This window comes from Populus euphratica, unplaced genomic scaffold (genome assembly GCF_000495115.2).
Source record: "Populus euphratica unplaced genomic scaffold, PopEup_1.0 scaffold20.1, whole genome shotgun sequence".
NCBI classification, from domain to species: domain Eukaryota; kingdom Viridiplantae; phylum Streptophyta; class Magnoliopsida; order Malpighiales; family Salicaceae; genus Populus; species Populus euphratica.
In genome coordinates, this window is record NW_011499854.1 from 2,646,560 (window position 1) to 2,669,569 (window position 23,010).

Here is a 23,010-nt window from a genome sequence, read left to right on the forward strand (position 1 = left end):
AACAGATATCTGGTATTTTGTTTTTTTAGGGGAAAATGTCTTGTTCAAAGTGTTGCCACCTTGTATTATGGTCACTAGAAACCCTAACTGTTCAACAAAAATTCTATGATACAGAACTGGTTACACAAAAGGGAAGACGCTATCACCCTTTAAGCGTCCTACCTAAGGCAGGCTGCATTGCTGGTTTTGTCTAAAATTGCTAAGAATTTGTTTTCTTTTTTGTTTCTTTTTATTCTTCCTTTCATGTTCCTAACTCTAGCGTCAGTGAACAATTCTTACGAATATTTCAACCTCTGACGTTGGTAAATATCACACAAAATAAAAAATACGATACTCTTGACTCTGGTGTTAGTGAATATTTTTGCAAAAATGAATTTGAAGAAGAAACTTTTTATGTCCTTTTTTTCTTGTTTATCCTTTATTATTATTTTCCCTTTTTAAACGGAAGTATAAAAAAACATTGCATGATATATTTACATTTAACAGTAATAGTCCACAAATTGAGCATATTTACAAGAAATATAAACACAAGAAAAAAAATAAAACAAAATGTAAGAGACCTATAAATAAATCAATGAAGATTCCCAAATATTTTTGAATTTTCTAATATCTAAAAAGGGCTCGTTCGACCAAATATCTAACTAAAATGGGCATAAAAATTATGACCAAGGCATAAGGGTGTGTTCTGCCAAACACACCTTTAACAAACACAGTGTGGGTCGGCTAGGCCTAAAGCCTAAACCCGGCCAACTCTTTTTTTCTCTTTTTATGTTGAGCCTAGCCATGCGTGAAAAGTTCATGCATATATGCAATAGTGACTAGTTAATTATTTTAACAAGGAAAGAAGGAAACTTACCTAGGCGTGCAGCAGCTAGAGGAAAAGTTGAGGGAGATCGGGCTAAACAATAGAGGGGTTGAGGGGGTGGCGGCTAGTATAAGGTTCGCCGCTCTTTTTTTTTTTTTATGTTTCTCTCTTTTAGGGTGTCTGCTAATGGCCTTCTTTTGGGGTCTTTTCTTTCAAGGTTTCTCTCTAATTGTCCATCCTCTTTCTCTTTTTTTTGCATACACTGAGGTCTGTATTTATAGTGTCAGAGTCATTTCACGTGTAAGAAGTAAAGTCTCAATCAAACTCATTCTTTTTTTTTGAAGTTTAAATTAGACTCGAATTTGAAAGCAAACAACTATCATTATCTTGAAGGTAAGGATTACCTTCAAGTACCTTCAAGATAAGGATTATCTTTAAGAAGGTAAGAATTATCTTGAAGAAGATAAGAATTATCTTGAGGATAAAAATTATCTTGAGAATAAAGATTATCTTAAGGATAAGGATATAATGACAAAGGCAAATTGTAGTTTCTAGTTTTCATGTAAGTTGACAAATCACACTTTTTATCAAAATAAATCTCTGATATTTTAATTTTACATTTTAAATCCTGTAAAATTAAATTAAAAGTCAATGGACCAAAATTGGGTTACAATAAGATGCTTTTTTATGATTGTTATATTCATAAGTTTGTAGTCCAACATACATGTTTCAGCTAATAAATTCAATGTATACTTCCTTTATGATATGAATATGCCTTGTCTTAATTTGTATACTTTAATGCCCAAAAAATACTTTAACCCACTAAGATATTTATTTCAAATTCACTTGCTAGCTACTTTTATAATTTTAAGACTTCTTCGTCATTACCTGTAATTATCATGTCATCAACATAGATAATCAAATCCATTGTTTCCCTCAATTTCATTTTATAAATAATATATGGTTTGAATCTTTTTAGCTAAATCAATGCTTCCACATTGCTAGACTGAATCTTCTAAACCATACTCAGGAAGATTATTTCAGTCCATAAAGTAATTTTGTATGCCTGCATACCATATTTTCTGCTCTTCTTCTAGTAAAACCAGAGAGGACATTCATGTAAACTTCCTCCTTTAAATCTCTATTAAAAAAAAATGCATACTTTACATCAAATTGATGTAAAGGCCAATCCAAATTTATTGGTAGTGATAATAGTATTCAGATTATGTTTAGTTTAGCTATCGATAAAAAAGTTCCCTAGTAGTCTATACCATATAATTGTGTGTATCTTTTAGCCATCAATCTCGTCTTATATCACTCTAGTATTTCATTTGATACTTCATAATAAACACCTATTTATATCTAACTATCTTTTTTTAATTGGCAGTATAGTTAACTTCCAGGTATTGTTCATTATCATTTTATCATAAATAGCCATCTTTTAGTGTTTACGTAACATGAATTTTTTAATGTTGTATAGACCTATTCTAAGGATAGTTTTATCATAAAAACTTTTATTACATTAGACATGTTATTGGTCGAGACAAAATTTGCAATTGTGTATTTGGATTTTCTTTGTTTCTAGTGATTACTGGTTTGGGGGTATCCCTTAATTATGCCTATGAGGTAAATTGTACTTCATAAGATCATGTGAAATAAAAAGGTCAGGAGATGTTACCTCATTTATAATATGGGTGAGTAAAAAAACTAAAAAATCGATTAAACTGAGATAATCGAAAAAAATATAACTGAAAAAACCGAACCGTAAAAAAAAAATTAAAAAAATAATTTTGTTTAGTCTAATTTCAGTTTTAAAAGGTTGAAACAGAATAAACCAATCCGAAACGATTCAAATAAAAAAAAATAGTGTGATAATATAAATAGCTTTTAGATCCATCTACTTTTATTTTCTTTTTCTAACCCCCTTACCCTAACCTACTCCATCTTATTCATCTCTCTATCAGAATCTAGAAAAACCTTTTTTTGGTAATATAAATAGTTTTCATGCACTTCCTCTTACTTTCGAAGGAGAGTTAGCTTGAAAGGAAAGGAATGCTCTGATCCTTGCCAACCGTCTTCATGCACTTCCTTTGATTTTCTGGAGGAGAGCTAGCTTGAAGGTAAAGGAACGTTGAGATTTTAGAGATAATCAAATGTTCACCACCAAACAACACTTATTGGATGGTTTCATGGCAGCATAACTTAGTAAATTGGTTTTTTTTTTCTGATTTTTTTTTAATTAATCGAATCAAATGGAATCGAAACTGATCGATTTGAATTGATTTTAATTTTAATTTTTTTTAAAAAAAATTAGATTAGTTATTTTTAAGTAAAAATCAGAATAAACTAGAAGTTTTGACCCTAATTTATAGTGTCAAGAATGTCTTCACGACTTTGAACTTGATTGCGTTGTATGTTGGAAAGGAGGTTATCTGATATGGATATAGCTGAAGTATGTAAGTTGGTATGATTAGTTTACACAGTAATCTCCATTTCTGCTTGAGGGTGACCTTCGTTATGATCAATATAAACCCAATCCCATTTTTGTTGTTCATTTATGTTCTCATCGGATAAGAAGGAAGATCAAAAAGCAGTGGATGCTCCTTTGATGAAGGCCATTGAAGGAATCGCAGATTCGAAGTCATACTTGGGTGCAAGATTCTCTCTGAAGTCAGGCATTAAACGTCGCGAGCCTGTCTTCTAGGTAAAACTGATTTAGTTCTCTCACACTAATAATCAATGGTTGTATGATTTGATAGTTATGGCAAAGATTCCAGTTTTTTGCACATGAATATTTTTTGGTTTTCCCATGGTATTGTTTTGTTCTTTTCTGTCTATTAATGTCAAATATTTTATTAAAATTGTTTATTCTATTTACTAAATCAAGGAATTAACCTATGATTGTTCTTTATGGCAATGCTGTTTATGACAAAACATTCTACATCCAGAGCATGATTAGGGTACGTGTTTGCCGAAAAGAGTGAGGAAAATGAAAAACCAAATGCGAAGGCTGTTAAATAAATCTAATCAATTTTATGTTTGTGTTATCAAAACATTAAACCGGTTCTTAATAAAACTGCTTTATTACATAATTTTCTTCAAAGCAACACAGAGATTAAGATCCTAGCATGAAGAAGGAAAATGAGACACCAGGAAATCCAAAGATTTTTTTTTAATTAAGAAACATTTCCAACCAACACAACAAAAAACTGAAAGCAGAACAAGATACAGAGTCTTTTCCTTTTGTTCAGAGCATGCTATCAGCACGAGATGGCAACCTCCTGAAGAAATTGCTGGGAACTGATGGTTGCTTGCTGCGAAATCTAGGATGTCGCAGCCAGAATAAGCCTGTAACCAAGGTAATTATTTTAAAAGGTGTTATATAGAGCACCACAGCTGCAATAAGGCAGAAAATTACGAATAGGCTGGTTGCTCTTGGGTCTCTCCAGCTGAGCAGAGCCTGAAAACGTTCCCCTTGTGTGGCCATGTCTCCCATCACGGTCTGGATCCTTCCCGCAACACTCCTAAGTCTGTCATACCTCATTCGCGCCACATCTTGTTGCTTTGATGTGGGAAAAGTGTCAAACTCTTCATCCAGTTCATCTGGCTGAACTGCTTCTGCCCATGAAAGTTTGGTATCCATGTGAGGGGGGTGCCTTGGGCGGAGACGGTAATTCCCTATTCCGATCAGGAACATATAAAGAAAAATAGTAGGCAGAATTAGTTCCGGGTAGCAGACCAATATGAAAAATAAAACATGAACTAAGACTGTTGTGAGTGGGTTCTTCCATTTACACACTTCACCAAGCCACTTGCTTATTGAGATCACACCAGAAAAAAGCGACACAATACGGAAGAAGTTAGCTTTGCTTCTTCTCATGCTCCACATGTGAGAATCCACATCCAGCATATACTCCACAATCTCTTTCCTTAGTGGTGGCTCAGCTCTGCCAAGCCTAACTGCTACAATATTCATGGCCTGATACCTCAAACTGTCTAGCTGATTTACAGTAAAAGGATGCAAATAATGCATTTTCGGCAACAAGGGGTGCCCGTATAGGTAAATCATATTTGCTAGTGATAGACAGGTGAATCGAACTGCTAGTTGGAGTTCTCCCATCTTTTTCAGTCCAGATGGTTGTAGGACTAGAAGTGGATAGGAGTTCGTGTATATTCGATCTGTTTCCAAGGTAGATAGTCGAATTCTTACCTTTCCAATTCTCGAGTCAATTCGAGCTCCACCACCAGTCGACGGTTTTTCACCCCCACCCAAGTGGCAATTGTCAAAAACTCCCAAGGTAATCACCGTGGAAGGGTCATACACCTCCCATGTATACTGCTCATTCCACTTTGGATTGAAGTTTTCGATGATCGTTCTGGTCCGTACCCACTTCAGCCCATACTTGGCTACACAATAGGCATCAGTAGTTCCTCTCCCTTCCTTCGTTTTCATTGGAAGAAGCCCTTGCGCACTTAGGATACCGACTTCCAGGATTCCTACAGGCTGCCTCCAGAGCTGCCGCGCTGTTGGTCGTTGGTCGCTTATATACATTGTTGATTCGTCTAGTACATGGTAAGCACCCTCAAGGCAAACTCTGAGATGAAGCCTAACTGAAAATTTGAGTTCGTGCCCCTTGTCTCCCTCCAGAGCACCGAACCCAAATCTTTCAAGGTTGAACCACTTGGAGTGAACTGGCCGGTAATCCAGGCGCCTCTCAAAGATTTGGAGTGGCAAATCTACTCTCCCCACAACTTCATCTTTTGCAGGACTTGCTTTATTTTCGACAGTAAGTGTCAACTGCTCCTCAAAAGGCTCTGCTGCTACAAATATCAGATCTTCATTCCACATAGGGTTTGTTGTTCGGGTTGGGCATAGCTTAGTTTTGAGTATCTGGTTTCCAACTTGAGCTTTCACAAAAACTTGTGGTAACTGACTTCGGTCAAGCGGTTCTACATCCTGAGCTTCAATCACATTTACCCTAAGATACCAAAGTTTCGGTGAAACATAAACCTTTGATCGGATATTGAGAACACCCTCCCTATGAACTGAAGCAGCATCTGAGTGCCAGGCCTCCGGAAATGCTTCATCAGCCTGTGTACCCATCCAAACTGCAAGCATCACCTCTCCTTTCACCTTGTTATCTCCATGGAGAGCCTCTAATCTATACCATTGAGGGGCTAAGGGGCTGTCTGGTGGAACCCTTGTAGGCACTTCATGCACGTCAAAGACCACCTTTCCTACGTGATCATCTCTTTTCACTTTCTCTCTATCTCTTAGTAGTACTTCAACTACCGAAGACTGAATTTTCTCCTTTGAGAATGCAAAAACCTGTTTCCATTCAGGGTTGGTCTTCTTCTCAAAATGCCGTGTTTCTCCTTTATAATTCCCGACCTTAACTTCTATGTAGGGGTCGCAGCTTCCAGTTACTGGGTTTGTGGGAAGATCTTTGGCTTTCACAACTCGGACATACAGATAAAACATCTGCTCCACAAGATCATACGTGCTTGTTGCTCTTTCACTGCTAATCCACCCACCTCCACCGCGTGGTCCTCCATGAGGCCAACGTTCCCCAAGCTGAGGCTTTGTGTCCTTCAATTTGAAGTCATCTTTGTGGTCAGGAGCAGCTAATGGATTCATCGGTGCAAAATCAAGGGAGCCCTTTTCCAGTGTTTTTTCCTAAGAACTTCCTGCAGCAGCAAAGCTTGCTGCTTGTGTATTGATGCACAGGATTGACTCCAATTAACTCAGTCCGCAAGACTTGTGGAAGTTTAAGTATCTTTAGTTGCTCGAGTAGTTTCAGTGCCTGAAGTGGAAACAGCAAAAGCAATATTGATTAGAAGAACGGATGCGGTATGGATGGAAAGGAATGTTCATCTAGATGTCATAGAGATTTAATTTCTCACCTTCACATGCAATAAGAATTTTGGCAGCCAGAGTTGCTCATCTTCACCTCCTTTCTCTGACTCATATCACTGCCAGGAACTCTTACCCTCCCAAGAAAGCCGCGATTAGCAAATGATCTGTTCTCCGAATGTTATGACTTTTTAGGCATTTGGAATCTTTGAGGGTGATGAGGAAGCACTGATTACAAGGAGTCTCAAGTGCAGTAGGAGTTTAGGTTTTAAAAGCTATCTGCTAAAACCAAGAACCAAGTTTATATAAACCTCCTGCTGAGGCTTAACTTGAGAGCATGTACCAACTCCGCTTTTGCTTTGGGCAGGAAAAAAGAATCTTAATTTTGGAAGGAAAAGGTAAGAGAGAATTACTAAGAACTGCTGCAATGCTACGAGTTCCACTAGATGAAGTGTAATGGGGAAGGCTTGTGTTTTGCTTACAAGAATAAATGCAAGGTTGGAATCGTCCATAATGAGTCTCAGATTAGGAAAAGGCGATTGCCTCCCCACTTGAAAGGACAAAGATAATCTTTTTAGTTTTTAAAATAAAGTGATTCAGTGCATGTTCACTATCCTAGATTCTTTCAGCTATCGTAGCTTTATAAAATTGTCAACTGAAAAATTAAACTACCCACATTACCCTTCAATCTCCAGTCCAGAAAATCTTATCACTCAAGGCATGGCAATTCTGGTTACTTTATTTGAGCTGCATCACTTAGTGAGGACAGCTCGCTCCTCTCTTCTTTCTGGGTTCTGAAGCAAAGCTAATGCGAGGAAAAGGAAGCAAAAACTGTTAACTTTGGAAATTTTTATGAGTTAAAAATACCGTGGTGAGCTTAAAGAAGGAAAAAAGCAGCATAGAAATCTGTTTGTTGCACATAAAGACGCTTTATCCAGTATTCTCTCTATCTTTATTCTTCCTTAGTTTAATTTCTTGCTGTCAGTATGACTTTCTTCATAGAAGGGATAGAAATTCTGTTTCCTTCATATAAACCGATTCCCTTAATATAGGCAAAAAGGTCATCAGTAGCCAAAGCACCAGAGCTGTTGTGCTTCAAACTCTTTGTACTTGGTTTTGGTACGTAGCTTAGGCATTGACAGACTAGGCTCCTCCCTCGTTGATGGATTCTATTTTGCTAAGTTTCTTGGACCAAGAATAAATATCCCATTTACAGATTGAGCATCTTTTGCTTTAGAGAACTCTCTGAATAATTAATGATGGCTACGTACGCTAAAGAATATTTCTGTTGATATGCAAATCGTTGTTAGCAGAATGGCACACTTGGTGCCTTTGCGAGGAGAAAAGCAGACTGTAAAGTAGAGTAGTCTTATTTTTATTTAGATGCTTCTCAGTCGACCATCATGATCATTGCTTGATCACTACGGCCATCTGGAAGATGAAATTTATGCGATTCATTTGTCTGATAATTATTATGCAATGATTGATGCCAAACTCGTACTTCAAAGAATTATTTATAAGATGTTCTCGTGGCGGAACATGTTCCAAATACCTCCTGCGCGAGCTGGCATTCTTCCCACAATGAACCTAATTAGCAGTATAATTATTTTCAACGAAATATTAGAAATTATGAGGAAGAAATGGTTAAATCCATCCTCCGATACTCCAAGATTTCAGTGATTGATGAACATTGTTTTTCACATTAAAAAAAAAAAATCATCACGTCGGTATACAATAAAACACGAGCCAACTATCTATTTTACTATCATAATTTCATTATATTTTCCTATCATATCTTAATCTACATCTCTGAATTTTTTTAATTATTATTAATGATTTTTTTCATTAATTTATATCTCATTTGTTTTACTACAAAAACATAGCTGGACAATGATGAAATAATTAGTATATCCCAAATGATTAATGATTTTATAAATTAAAAAAATTATTATTCACTATAAAATAGCAATGAGCATACGATGGAGATCAATAATAGCTTTGTAATTTTAGGTAATTAGGAGTGTAATAACAATTGTAGTTTGCAATATTTTAGATGGCAAAATTTATAAAAATATTATTTTTTTATTTTTTAAAATTATTTTTGACATGGTACGCATCTAAAATTATTTTAAAAAAATTAATTTTTATTTTTTCAAAAAACAATTTAGTTGAAACCGCGTTCCCAAGAGTAAATTGCCTAAATTGTTACGTGGGAAAACGATAAAATACATTCAAGTCAAACAATAACTGAATTTAACCTATTTGACTGGAAGCTGGAAATATGGGGCTGGCGTCGAAAAAAAAACTAGATGACAAGCGCTAATCGTGGTGGTCTCAAGAGGAGAAATCCATGAAGAGATTCGAAGAAACTGAAGTGTTAAATTAACACAAAACATGATCAATTTAAAGAAAATTGGGAGGCAACAATATTCATGCAAGATCTAGCTATCCATCCTACATACATACATACATACATACATACATATATATATATATATATATATATATATATATATATATATATATGACCTTTATGCTTTTTAAATTCACAATTACTCCATACACTTACGGTTTCATTTTTTAAATACGTTGTGGGGTTTTGTCAATGTCGACTCTTTCAAATCTTCTTTTTTTAATACATGTATCCAAACAATATTATGCATGTAAGAATCGTAATGTCCACGTAATACAAAAATATCTTCTTCTTGAGATTGGGGTTAAGTCAATTGGATAAAAGAGTACTTGGGGGTGGGGTGTTGTAATAGTTATTTTTTGAAGTATTTTTTTTAGAAATTTATTAAAAAAATTATTTAAAAAAATTATTATTAATATCAGTATTTTAAAATTATATGAAAACATAAAAAATTTAATTATTTTCAAAAACATTTTTGAAATAAAATAAAAAAATTAAATTGTTTGTGATGGAGGTGTTTTTAAGTGTAGTTCTACGCTGTATCTTCTTTTTGAGATTTCAACTCCTAAACTATATCCTTCCAAACCATCTCGAAATTAAAAACAGGACTATAAAGAGCCAGGTGTGTTTAATAATACGGTTTATTTTTTAAAATTTTAAATGCTTCTCAGGTTTTTTTTTTTGTAGAAGTATTAATTTAATGTGTTTTTAAGGTGTTTTTCAATAATTTTAATTTGTCATTATTAAAAATAAAAAAATCAAAAATATATTATTTTAATACATATTCAATTAAAAAATCATTTTTAAAAATTCAAAAACACACTAAAGAACAAATATGCCCCTTATAAGAATCATAATGTCCACATAATACAAAAATATCAATGCTCGAATCCCTCTAGTATTTAAAACAATGCTAGAATTTCATGCACTAAATTAAAAACAAAATTAAAATAACTAAACACATCATTACCTTAATTTTTCTTAGTTATATCCGTCAAATAGAGGAAGCGATGAAAAAGAACATCACAACCCAATTTCAATTTCAATTTCGAGTCTTTAATAAACAAAAGAAGAAGAAGAATATAAATAGATAGAAAATTAAGAGAGGGAGAGAAGAAAAAAACGGCACGTGCTTACCCAATAATTGTGAGTTAAAAAATAAAGGATTTCTTAATTCTACTAAACTTGAACACAAAAGAGTCTTTAATTACAACCTTTGAAGCAAGACAAGTTCACTTGGACTTCATCTTAAGTGAATATTACGCGGGTCAAACAAAACTTTGGCCTAACAAACTCTCATCATACTTGTAAGAGAAAAGTCAAACCCGTCGTAGTTTTTTTATAGATTGGACCAAAAAATAAAAATAAAAACTCTATCCTCGAATTTTTTATAAGATCGAGATGAGATTTTTTAGAATGAAGGGCAACCCATTTAACCTTTCACTTAAGAAAAAAAAAAAGATATGATAATGATATCTTAACATTGTGATTATATATGGACCGTATTCTCATCCAAATATATTCTGTAAAATCTTATTTATAATATAAACAGAAAAGAGCAGATGGTTTCGAAGGTGGAAAGCAAATTAATCCCTACCAAATTTCAAAATGAGATCTATACATAAAGTAAAATTCGCATAAAACTATCCGTAAAAAATCATATAAACAATAATAAATTATAATATTTTTGTAGGTTCCATCGAGAAAGTTTATTATATTTTAGTTGCTATCCCCTTTCTCAATCTTTTCTTAATGGACACTTGAGTTCCTTGTAGTCCAAACCAATCAAATCACTAAGGCAATTGCAACCTTATCACATTTTGATTCCATACAGGACCAATCAAACGCACACCGAAACGAAGCAACGAACATGACCCTCGTCATTGACTGGTGCAAACTAGTTTGGTTTCGTGTAGTCGTGTAAAGATGATTAAGAGGAAGCCTTTGTTCTGTATAAAGTGTTTTATGGTTGAAATTATATTGTATTTAGTTTATTTTCCAGAGAGTTTTTTCGACTGAATTTTCCAGCCCTCGAGTAGATAACAAGGCAGGACAAGAGGGAAGAATATGTGATGGTATCCATAATAAATATATAATACACCGCCAGTAAGAATTATAACTTGAACACTTGGCCAACAATTGAAGACAGATAGAATTTAATAAAAGTAGTCAAGAGGACGAACACAAACTACTCACGTGAGCAGAAACGAATTGAAATCTGACACATTTATGGCATAGTTTAGTCAAACATTTTGGCCAAGATTTGCTTGGACTTTCCCTCGATAAATCCAGCTTTGAGGTGCCTGTAGTCTTTCGTCATACCATACGAACATATCAATGCCAGAACCCTTTAAATAGAGCATTTGCGCTCCATTTCTCAAAGAACAAGGTGAGGAAAGGAAGAAGAGATCTACCAGAGCAGAAGCAAACATGAATACCCTTTTCCTTTCCCTAATCATTTCCACTACCCTTCTTTCACACTCCCTCTCAAAAGAACTTTGCAATCCCCAAGATAAACAGGTTCTCCTCCAAATCAAAAAAGATTTTGGCGATCCTTACCTCTTAGCCTCATGGAAGTCAGATACTGATTGCTGCACAGACTGGTACCAGGTTGAGTGCGACTCCACAACCAACCGCATCATTTCTCTCACCGTTTTTGCTGGCAACCTTTCTGGCCAAATCCCGGCTGCAGTTGGGGACTTGCCCTATCTCCAGAACCTTGTGTTTCGCAAGCTGACTGATATTACAGGCCCCGTACAGCCCGCCATTGCCAAGCTCGTACACCTAACGTCTCTCAGACTTGACTGGCTAAATCTCACAGGGACAGTACCTGACTTTCTCGGCCAGCTCAAGAATCTCACATACTTGGACCTGTCTTTTAACGGCTTTTCTGGATCAATACCAAGCTCACTAGCTTTGCTGCCAAATCTTGGTGCTCTTCACTTGGACAGGAACAAGCTTACAGGTTCAATCCCAGAATCATTTGGTACCTTTAAAGGCAGCGTACCGGATCTTTACTTGTCTCACAACCAACTTACTGGTGAAATCCCTGCATCATTAGGGAACATGGACTTCAGCGTCATTGATTTATCACGCAACAAACTTGTTGGTGATGCTTCCATGTTATTTGGGCTAAACAAAACTACTAATAATGTGTATCTCTCCAGGAATCTATTCGAATTCAATTTGTCAAATGTGATATTTCCAAGTACCATGGAAAATCTGGACATTAACCACAACAAGATTTTCGGTAGCATTCCTCCACAAATGACTCAGCTACCTTTGCAGTCCCTGAACGTGAGTTACAATAGGCTGTGTGGCCAGATTCCGGTAGGTGGTAAGTTGCAGAGCTTTGATTACTCCAGTTATTTCCATAACAGGTGCTTGTGCGGAGCCCCACTTGGAAACTGCAAATAGTTCAGCGGATAAAGAAGCATTTCCAGTGTAATAAGGATTTGCAATATTTCTGAAAGCACATGTATTGAGAAAATAAGATTAGTCAAAGATAAGAAATATCTATTATTATCTTTGTTTTCAATTATTCCTCCTTGTACTTATTCAAGTCCATTGAATTCACAGAACTTTGATGGTATTTGAATCTTGCATTAGGCTATCTTACTTTACAGACTACATTTGACAATATAACAAAACTGTCCGAGGCTCAGAGCCATAGACTAGTTTTTAGCAGTTCTCCACTTGGACCTGCTGCAAAAAGCAGTAGGACAGACACTGAAGTGCCTCTCATAGAAGAAAACAAATCTTGATTTATAATGTCTGTATTAGTAAGTTACATTTGTGTTAATAACTGGGAAAAAAGACAACAGTATCACTTGTCCCATAAGAAGTGTCAAAGCACCAAGATTTTGCCCATTTTAGTCTTTATCACATCTTGATAAATGTCGTTTTCATTGACAGTACCTGCTAGGGATCACTTTGGTGAAGTTGTTTATGGTGGTGGTATCAAAAGACTTCCAGAAGTGAAGGTTTATATTCTCTTTCGAAGACACAGAAATTTAGATCCATCTCATATCAGATTAAGAAAGGCGTCATTATTGACTCGTTAAACGATCTGTTTTTACAATAACCATCTAAATAGCAGCTAAGGAGCCTCTATGGTGAACTTAGACGTCAAAAAACCAAAGTCGGCCAAGCATACATCATTGTTTAAGTGGAGTTGCAAACCTGTATAATCACCCACAGCTGGAACGTTCTTTGAGATCATCAACTTCAAAATCTTCTCATATTGTCTGGAATCTACAGCCAAAATGGCAAACTAATGAAGTACCGGAACTCGTATCGACATCTGGTTGCATGGCATGCTGCAACAACTGTCTCCCCTCAACACATCCTTATTGGAGCAGGGCAGTTTTGGCCTGTTCAACTATTCCATTTAACAAATATCTAGAATTTGAGATCCAGCAGCTCATGTGAGATAAAACAAAAAAAAAAACCGAGGCCATCATAATTGACCAGTTGACCATTCCAAGTCTGCTGAATATAGCCATGTAAAGAGGCAAACCGACACAGCAATATCCATTCATATCTGTTCAAAAAAAAAAATTCCCACTACACTACCATAGCATTTTTCTATAGCTGTATTATTCTGTCTAAAAGTTTCCTCACTTTCGAAACATTAACGAGGGAAGTCAGATACCAAAACACCTTTTCAGTGTCTTCAATCCCTAGTCCATCCATGGACAGATAGGTAAAATCCAAGCAAAAATTATTCTCTGGCTGCTTGATGGCTGCTGCACTCTATACTCGATCTATTTCCTGATCACCCAAGTCAAAAGATGACATCAAGTTGAGCTCTGAATAAGGGCTCACATGGCACCTCTATCCCTATAAATAGAAACGCTAGCATATCATATGTCACAATCCCAAACATGAAAACCCTCTTCCCTATAAATAGAAACGCTAGCATATCACATGTCACAATCCCAAACATGAAATCCCTCTTCATTTCCCTACTTATTTTCAATCTTCTTTCGCTCTCCCTTTCAGAAGAACTTTGCAATTCCAGTGATAAAAAAGTTCTCAATTAAAAAACATTTTGGTGATCCTTGCCACCTAGCCTCATGGCTGCCAGGCACTGAATGCTGCACAGCTTGGAACCAGGTGGAGTGTGACCCCACCATCAACCGCGTCATTTCCCTAGGCATTTTTTCTGGCAACCTTTCTGGTGAAATCCTTGCTGAAATCGGGACTTGCCCTATCTCAGAACCCTTGAGCTCCACAAGTTGACAAATATTACCGGCCCCATACCAACCTCCATTTCCAAGCTCATACACCTCATTTCACTCACACTTGGCCAGCTCAACCTCACTGGCCCAGTACCTGACTCCCTTAGCAGCCTCAAGAATCTGAGAGTATTGGACCTGTCTTTCAACAGCCTTCCAGGATCAATACCAAGCTCACTCGCTTTACTGCCAGAAATTGATGTTCTTGGCTTGGACAGGAACAAGCTGATTTATAAGAGCAGGTTCTACGTGAAGTACTCCAGGTAGGATTAGTTCTTTCTGATTTCATCCTGCAAAGCAAGCTCCAGATAAACTAAACAAAATCCTGGAACCTGGAGTATATAGACTCAAAAACTGCGTGTCCATATTGATGCCATGTTTTTTTTCATGACGTGTATTTAACGCTTTCCTAAACATGCAAGCGCTGGGATTGAAAATTCACTACAAGTTTGCGAAGCATCGATAGCAGTTGCCACTAATTTTGTAGCTGAACATAATCAGAACTCCACAACCAAAAAAAAAAGAAAGACCTTTCATGATTATTTCAGAATTTTTATTGTTAATTCCAATTAAGTCAAATACATTATACACTCAATCAGTGTTGTTCCTTTTACAGTCAAGAGAACAAATAATTCAAAAAACACCCCATTTTCCCTTCTATCTGAAGGGAGCTCCTAAAAATCAGATGTAAAACATTGTACACGTTTAGCAAGAATTACTGGGTGAAGAATATAACCAAAGAGAACAATTGTTGCCTTCTTCATATGTGATCCATCTCACAAGGAGGCTCCTTCCACTCTAATCTGTTAAGCCCATCAACAATCGCTCTTCGAAATTCATCATTGTGTAGAAGGAAGGACGAGACATGTCCTCCAGTAACCCATCTCACCTCTGAACCTGGCCAAGCCTTTTGAAGCTCTGAAACAGAATGTTTTGGTATGTAACCATCATCCTAAAAACACAATTACAGTTGATTAAGATATGAACCAATATTAGAATTCGCTGGAAGGAAGTTGAAAACTGTAAACAGTAGAAGCAGCCTAAAATGAAAATGGCATAATGCATGTATCTTTAAGTAACAATAATTCCTAGAGCCCATGGGGACTAATTTGCTAGATAGTCGAAGTGCTTATCAGTAGGTTCAATGTTCGCATTAACTGTTTGGCTGTCCAAACTAGCATATATTGGCATGGTAACTTGCAGTTTTAATGGAAAAAACATAAACTTGATAAACATGTTGATGCTAAGTGGATTAAATAATCATCAACCAATCTAGAAATATAGTAATGGTTGACTGAAGGAGTAAAGAATCACAAATTCCTCACATTTTCTTAAAATAGCATCATCTGGTGATACAGATATATGATACTTACAGTGGCAGCGACAAATATGACAGCATTGGGATTTTTAGGAATTGGAAAGCGCGTGACATCCGTGAGAGACAGCACATTTCGCATCCGTTGTCTCACCTCCTCAAGAGTCATCACAGTCTTCTGCACCGCAAGATCCTCTCTCAGTGCCTCCCAGGCAGTGCCATACCTTAGTATCCCATCACAGAATGCCACAACAGCAGAGTGTGGAGAGAGAAAAGGAAGGGTTGCAACAGGTGTGGGATGCAGTGATCCAACCATTGCAGCATGTACTCCACCTAGATTCAATAAGAGCATCAAGGTTTTTAAGAGGAAAATGGACCAAAATCTTGGACATTGTTGGATGTTCTTCAGAACTCTGAACTAGCATGTTGATTTTAAGAAAATCAGTCTACTTTTGAATGGTCACCAGGAAAGGTAAGTGCAACCTAGAATTTTAAAACCAAAATGTTCTTACCCATGCTAAGTCCACAAACACCCATCTTTCCAAACCCTCCCTCAGAGTCTAACCAATGTAAGAGACTGCGTGTCTCTTCAATGGTTGCTCTACCTAATAAAAGCAAGTCACTAACACACAATAGCTTTGCACCACGCTGCAGCATGGGTCGTCTTCGTCCATAGAAAGGGCTGCAATTTGTATTTTCAAATCAAACCCAGCACTTGTAGTATACGAGATACAATCAAAGAGATTTCACCTACTAGATTGACTAATAAGTCAAGATTAACTCTAACCTCTCTAGCACCATGGTAGCAATATTTTGCTTCAATAATGGTCCACCAAGACGCAATCTACGATCAAATGTATGGTCCCCAGTGCCTGCAAAATGAAGGTTTAGAATCTAGTCCTTAGTAACCATCAAATTAAGGCGGAAATGAGGCTGCACGCATTCATCACACTGCCAACAGAGGCAACCCCATACTCACTTTGCAATCACCCTAAGATTCCGACAAGTATTAAACTGGATTGAAAACTATCAAACAAGCATTTAACCAACTTCTACGACAATCCGTGAACCAAATAAAAACATTTCATTCACAATTTCTCCAATCAACATAAAATATCATCTAAACTTCTGTACAAACACTCACAAATTATAATTAAAAAAATTAATCTACAACTATAGCTACTATTCAAATTCAAGCAGAGTTAAGGATATACCGTGTTACCTGCAAGATGAACCACACAGGCCGTCTTCTGTGGCGGGACACATTTGGGTGCAAGAAAAGCAACCCTTGCAGTGTGACTCTCAGGAGGCAACGCACTAATCAATTGCTCATCACAAGTAGTCCTAAAAACCCCTTCTCTTAAACAAGCAGTTCTGGTTTCCCAAACTGTTCTCCAAATAGGTTGTATCAAAGTTGGAGGCCAATTTTGGCCTTCAACCTCAGGGAATAAGTCCTTAATCATTCTCTCTAAAAGCTCAAGCTTTGAACCACCCCATCCTCTAGAAAAGAATGGTGGGCTTATTTTGGTTCTGTGCATAAATGCTCCATAAATATGATCTATCACATAATGAAGCATTCCTATATTGACTGTTACCATTTTTTGAGAGAAACCCAGAATTGCAATCACTGAAAAGGAATGAACTTTATGAGAAATTGAATTAATTTAAAAGAAACCCAGAAAATATTTTTCACAGTATATGATAATTTTGGAGAAATATTGAGATTTCAATGTAATTAGAGCTGGATTGATTAAAAACAATCCCACGACTTATTACGCACAACAATCTCTCAAGTATTGGTTAATTTGGAATGTAAAGCAGGAAAAAAAAAAGTCAATGAACAAACATAAAAAATATTAGATTTTTATAAACAAAACATCATAAAAATTAAAAATTGTGTAACAAAATTTAGATCTGGTAAAACGAATTAAAACATGGGAAAGAATAAATAAAGGAAACATAATCAGTTCCCACAAATCAGAAAGACAATGTACGTGATGTTAATACAAGAAAAGATAGAGAGAAGACAGTCTGTACTATGAATGACTCGACTGTCATTGAGAAGGAGAGGCTTAAAAAAGGGAAGGCAGGAGAGAATAAGAAGATAGAATGTGGCCAAGCCCAGATGGACAGACTGATTGCCTAACTGAGACTATTGTTAGATAATCGAATCGAGGGACTAAAAACATGGGGAGAGAGGGAGAGGGGGAGAGAGGGAGAAATCACAGACCGAGAGAGAAGTAAAGATTGTCGATGAAATGGTGGGGGATGTGGCAATATTATTTTGTGTTTTTTTATTCTATTTTTTAGACTAAATGATCAATTTATTCTTATATTTTTATGTCTGTTATATTTTTTATAATATTTATTTTTTGAAATGTCTTTTTATTAAGTTTTTTTATTCAAATTCAAAAAAACATATTTTTAATTTAAAAATACTCTTAAGCTGGACAAGAATATAATTTTGATTTTAAAAAATAACAAAATCTTTAATTTATAAAATTGTGATGGTATAGTGATTTGAAACTTTTAATTTTTTAAAGTATTTTAAGAGATTTGTTTTTTTATATTATACTTTTAATATAATTTAAAAAAAAATATCAATTTGGATGGAAAACTTAATAGAATAATATATTGAATAATTAAATACTATATAAAAATATAATAAAAAATAAAAATACATAAGTATTTTAGATAGTATTTTGTTACTATAAACAATTTATTTAATTAAAGATAAAAATTTAAAAATAAATATATCATTGAGACAATTCACAATGAATTTCAAAAATTCCAAAACATAAGGTATGCATTACTAAAAATTTTATTATTTTTTAATTTTAAAATATCATTATAAAAAAATTAATTCTAAAGTTATCTAATAAAAATATATAATAATAAAAATAATTATTATTATAATTTTAACATTTAATCTGAAACTCGACATAAAACAAAACTCAAGTCATAAATTTATAAAATTAATATCAAATTGTTTTTAATAAAATAATTAAAACACTATTATTTTAACTATTTAAAAAAAATCAATTCATCATTTACTTGGGTTTTAACATAAATTAATGTAAAAAAAAACAATAAGTAATTGTTTTTTTAATTCATAAGATAATATGATATACATCGAAGATAAAATAGATTTTTTTATATATATTTTATATACCATCAATTAAATATGATATATATATATAAATAATTATTTTATTTTTTATAATTCTACTAAACATAATTTTATTTTTATTTCATGTTATATCTTATATCTTTTATTTTTATTATCTGCCTTGTAGCTTTAAAAATTTGTTTCATTATATGAATAGAAATTTAAGCTATTTATTTATTATTGTTTGTTTATAATTTTTTAGGTTGGTAAAGACACGAGAGGATAAGGTTCAAACTTAAAATAGATTATTTGTAAAACAATCTAGCTTTGCTTACGGGACCATTACACTTGGACATGAACAGGATACCTATCTCGACACGCTGGACACACGTGGATTTTATTTGGGGGAGGAGGAGGAGAGCTAGTTTTGATCAATTGAAAATCTCGAATCAATTAATTTCTAATTTCTTTCTTAATCAATTAAAGGTTAATTGTTTCGATTTGATTAAAAAAAATATTAGGAGAAGGATGATTATGTTAATGTTTTTTTTAGAAAAAATAAATGGTTGTAACTTAATATTTTATATTTTTATTCAAGTATAAAAAATGATAGATTAATATTAATAATTATTTTAAAATTTTTGGAACAAGCAAATAAAATTGAAAAATAAAATAGAGAGAACAGGGCAGCATTTCATGTAAGATGAACCACGACTATAAGGGGACTTGTATGAAATCATAGAAGTTTTGTGTCTGATAGACTTTACCAGGATGAATGCCTTGGATTCTTCTCTGGTCGGTTTCATTTATGAGCTATCATCTTCTGATATATCAAGTAAATCCTTCACTGAATCACCTTCATCAGTTTCTTTCTTTATCTTCCTCACCTCTTCATGCTCCTTTATGATCCTTTCCATCACTGCATCGAGCTTTTTGTGGAGTTCCTTCAGCCTTTTTCCAAACCCCTGCAGATCCAAGTTCTTGCAAAACCCAATAAAATCTGATAAATTGAACTTTCCTGTAAGCTCAGCCACATCGTGCACCAACTTCCTAACCTCATCAGCTTCATCATCATTAGCTGAACACCTTTGGTTCATTGTTATTCTCGATATAACATTATCAGTTAGCCTCATAAGTTGACTTCCAACATTAATTGACACTCTGGCATTTGCTTTCTTTAGCAAGAACTGTAAAAACTGCCCTGTCTCTTCATGCCTAGCTGGAAGCAGCTGGTCTAACATTCGACTTCCAAGAAGTTCAGTCATACAAATTTTCTTCACGAACTTCCAATAAGGTACGTAAGGGGCAAATGAGAAATCAGTCGATCCATATGTTAGGAAATCAACAGCAGCTGACTTAGGACGATCGCAGAGAGAAGTTTCGTGAGTTTTGAGGAACTCTTTCGCAGTTTCAGGTGTCGTGGCAACAGCACAAGGGACAGAACCAAGGAATCTATGAATCAACGGTCCATAGCGAGAGCTTGTGAAGAGCTTGTTGAGGTATTGGAGCAAGGAGATGGAGGTGTCCAATGATTGGTAGGGCAAATGGGCTCGGTGGAAGACGAGGTCTGGTTCGTTTTTTATCGAGTATTCCTCTTACCAAAATGGTGGAGACTAGCCATATTAGGAAAACTATGATATAGCCTTGGATATCAGCCATGATCGAAACCTTATTATTTGAGATTAAAGTTTCTAGAGACTTATTTATAAGGGAGACATTGTCTTTTCTCTGTTTTTCGAACTAGAATTTTCACTTGGTTAAGGAGAATTTTCACTTGGTTAAGGAGAAGGGAGCTCTTACGTAATAATATAAATTATATTTTAAAATTTTATTTAATAATTTAAATTTTTAGATAAAATAATTTTTTATATTATATTATAACCTTATTATCAAACGATATCAAGCTCGAATCTTATTATTTTTAGTTATTTAATAAAAAAATTAAATACAATATCACGTGAATTTGTATAAATTTCAAATTTAAAATATTTTTATTTAAAAAATATATTAAAAATAATATAAATTATATCTTGAAATCTCACTTAACCACTCAAACTTCTAGATAAAATAATTTTTTAACAAAAAAAAAATGAAAACTTCAAAGATGGCATAACATAAAAATCATCATAGAGAAAACCAGAGCCGTTTTTTAGAATTAACACAATCATAAACACAAATAAGGCCACAATTAATTCTACTTCAGAAAAAGCTCGTCGATTTTCTTAATTATCAAAAGTTTTATTCCGAAAGAGTAGCCTTTGACAGAGCAACTTTTTTCATATTTTTCCCCTGCCACCCAGTAATGGGGCAGGCACACAGCAAAGATGAGCCCCAAGATTGAAAGAGCGTCTACAAGCATTCTATAATTGTATGATAACAACAAAATAATATTTTGATTTCATTGTTTTTCCAAATTGTTTGTATACTGATGTTTATGGGTTTATTTCAGTTGTTCTATTCTTAGATGATCATTCAAAGTTTTGGATAGTGGCTTTTGATCTTTCCTGCAAGCAGTTGGCCAGGTCAAAACTGAACATCAACCAAGCATATATGTTCAAGTATGAACCAAACCCAGATTTTAATTCCAGGCCAGGCTCAATAAGTTTGAAAATGAACATCAACCAAACCTTGCATCACCATATTGAGCGTGAAATATTAGAAAAGGAAATCCAACGACTTCTAGCTAATTTTACTATTTATTATCTTTCTGTTTTTTTTATAGAAACATAATGTTAATATTACATATAAATTTTTATTTCTTGGAATCCATGATTGATACGATTTTTATTTTGGTTAGATCAGGTTCTTCTCCTTCTCGACTAATGTTAAAATTATCATAACTCATGACTCTGGTTGCTCTTCCTCCTGTACCTGAACGATCTCTGGGCTTCTTTACTCCTCACAGTACATATATGATAATTTAGAAGAGAAAAATTGCGATTACAATGTGATTGGAATTGGATTGGTTTTTAAACAATCCCACAAGTTATTATTCCCAACACTCCCTCTCCAAGTATTGGTCAAATTTATTTGTAAAGCCGAAGAAAAATTCAATGAACAAGCATAAAAAGGTTAGATTTTTATCAAAATCATATCATAAAAAATAAAAAATTGTTGAAAATTAACATATTAAAATATGGGAAAGATAAAGAAGACATAATCAGATCCAATAAATTAAAGACATTGGAAGTCAGTCCTTGAGAGAAACAAAGAGACGTTTAGACAATAAAAGATAGAGAGAAGACGGTGCGGTAAGTACCATGAAATACGAATCAACTGTCATAGGGCGGAGAAAAAAAATTGGAAGGAGAGTAAACTGGGGTGGGGCCCAAATGCACAGACTGATTGCCTTACTGAGGCTTTGTTTATGAGCTGAGAATTGAAGCTGGCCTTTGATATGGTGGTGTATATGGGTCCACCGCGTTAGACGGACCATATCATTACCACAAAATATAAATTTCAACGGGGCACTTGTATGCTTTATTATAATAAAATTATTATTTTATTTTTAGATAGAAAAAAATAAAAGCCAGGAGTGAGTTAGTTTTTTTTTAGTTTCTTTTTTTTTTACATAATAAAAATATATTTACTCTTAACATCAATAAAATTTAAAATTGTTGATGAATGATTATTAAATCTATTTTAAAAAAATTTAAAAATATAATTACTTATTTACGGAGGGTTTTTATGTTTTTTGCTTCCTAAAATACATTAAAAACACTATTTTACTCTTAAAAAAGACATAAGCCACACACATATCTAGAAGTATTTTTTTATTTTTTTACAAAAATTTTTTATCATTTCCGGAGTATTTTTAATTGAAAAAATAATGTTTTATTTAAAAAAATATTGATGTATGTACATTATATATTAGTGTATAAATGATATCTATATTTTTTATGCAGCACGTACGATGTGGTGTTATCTAATAGCCAAACTTGTTATCTAATAGCCAAACTTGTCATTTCATCATGTATTTTGAAAATCATATTGCTTAGGGAAAAATTCAGTGAAGTATATCTATTATCTTGTTTCGTCAAAGTTCAAAAAGATATTTTACAACTTAACATAATTTTTAAGCTAGTGATGATAATTGATAAAAGGTTGGTTTGAAAATTAAAGGGCTATTTTTTCTTTTAATTAAGTTACAAGCTTCAGTCAATTTTTGTTACTATTTTAAATTCATTATCATGAATCATGATCAATCAGCAGGGTGAGAATCTTTAATCGATTATTAAATGTTAATTTTCTGTCTGCCACTCGGAACTTCAACA

The 23,010-nt window shown here is 34.3% G+C and overlaps 3 protein-coding genes and 2 pseudogenes across 3 annotated transcripts; 2 read left to right on the plus strand and 3 right to left on the minus strand.

Annotated features, from left to right (window-relative positions):
* Positions 1-3,952: 3,952 nt before the first annotated feature.
* LOC105122708 (multiple C2 and transmembrane domain-containing protein 1-like) lies at positions 3,953-7,006 on the minus strand. The gene is made up of 2 exons (XM_011021973.1): positions 6,710-7,006; positions 3,953-6,609 (listed from the first exon to the last, which is right to left on the minus strand). The coding sequence occupies exon 2, from the start codon at positions 6,441-6,443 to the stop codon at positions 4,053-4,055; it is 2,391 nt and encodes a 796-aa protein (XP_011020275.1). The 5' UTR covers positions 6,444-6,609; positions 6,710-7,006; the 3' UTR covers positions 3,953-4,052.
* A 4,398-nt stretch (positions 7,007-11,404) lies between these two features.
* Positions 11,405-12,664, plus strand: LOC105122709 (polygalacturonase inhibitor-like). Its single transcript, XM_011021975.1, has one exon. It carries the CDS (start codon positions 11,503-11,505, stop codon positions 12,487-12,489), a length of 987 nt encoding a protein of 328 aa, XP_011020277.1. The 5' UTR covers positions 11,405-11,502; the 3' UTR covers positions 12,490-12,664.
* Positions 12,665-13,977: 1,313 nt separating this feature from the next.
* LOC105122710 (polygalacturonase inhibitor-like) lies at positions 13,978-14,771 on the plus strand (annotated as a pseudogene).
* Positions 14,772-14,843: 72 nt separating this feature from the next.
* Positions 14,844-17,849, minus strand: LOC105122711 (uncharacterized protein C4orf29 homolog). Its single transcript, XM_011021976.1, has 5 exons — positions 16,850-17,849; positions 16,415-16,499; positions 16,140-16,309; positions 15,686-15,960; positions 14,844-15,264 (listed from the first exon to the last, which is right to left on the minus strand). Exons 1-5 carry the CDS (start codon positions 17,223-17,225, stop codon positions 15,073-15,075), a joined length of 1,098 nt encoding a protein of 365 aa, XP_011020278.1. The 5' UTR covers positions 17,226-17,849; the 3' UTR covers positions 14,844-15,072.
* LOC105122775 (cytochrome P450 93A3-like) lies at positions 17,536-20,458 on the minus strand (annotated as a pseudogene).
* Between the last annotated feature and the right edge of the window lie 2,552 nt (positions 20,459-23,010).

Excerpts from the sequence above, each read along its gene's own strand:
- LOC105122709 (XM_011021975.1), top strand. The coding sequence starts at position 11,503 with ATGAATACCCTTTTCCTTTCCCTAATCATTTCCACTACCCTTCTTTCA.
- LOC105122711 (XM_011021976.1), bottom strand. The coding sequence starts at position 17,225 with ATGGTAACAGTCAATATAGGAATGCTTCATTATGTGATAGATCATATT. Across the intron at positions 16,500-16,849 it reads CTGTGTGGTTCATCTTGCAG|GCACTGGGGACCATACATTT; the intron begins GTAACACGGTAT and ends TTCATTTTGCAG. Across the intron at positions 15,265-15,685 it reads TCATATTTGTCGCTGCCACT|GATGATGGTTACATACCAAA; the intron begins GTAAGTATCATA and ends TTGTGTTTTTAG.
- LOC105122708 (XM_011021973.1), bottom strand. The coding sequence starts at position 6,443 with ATGAATCCATTAGCTGCTCCTGACCACAAAGATGACTTCAAATTGAAG.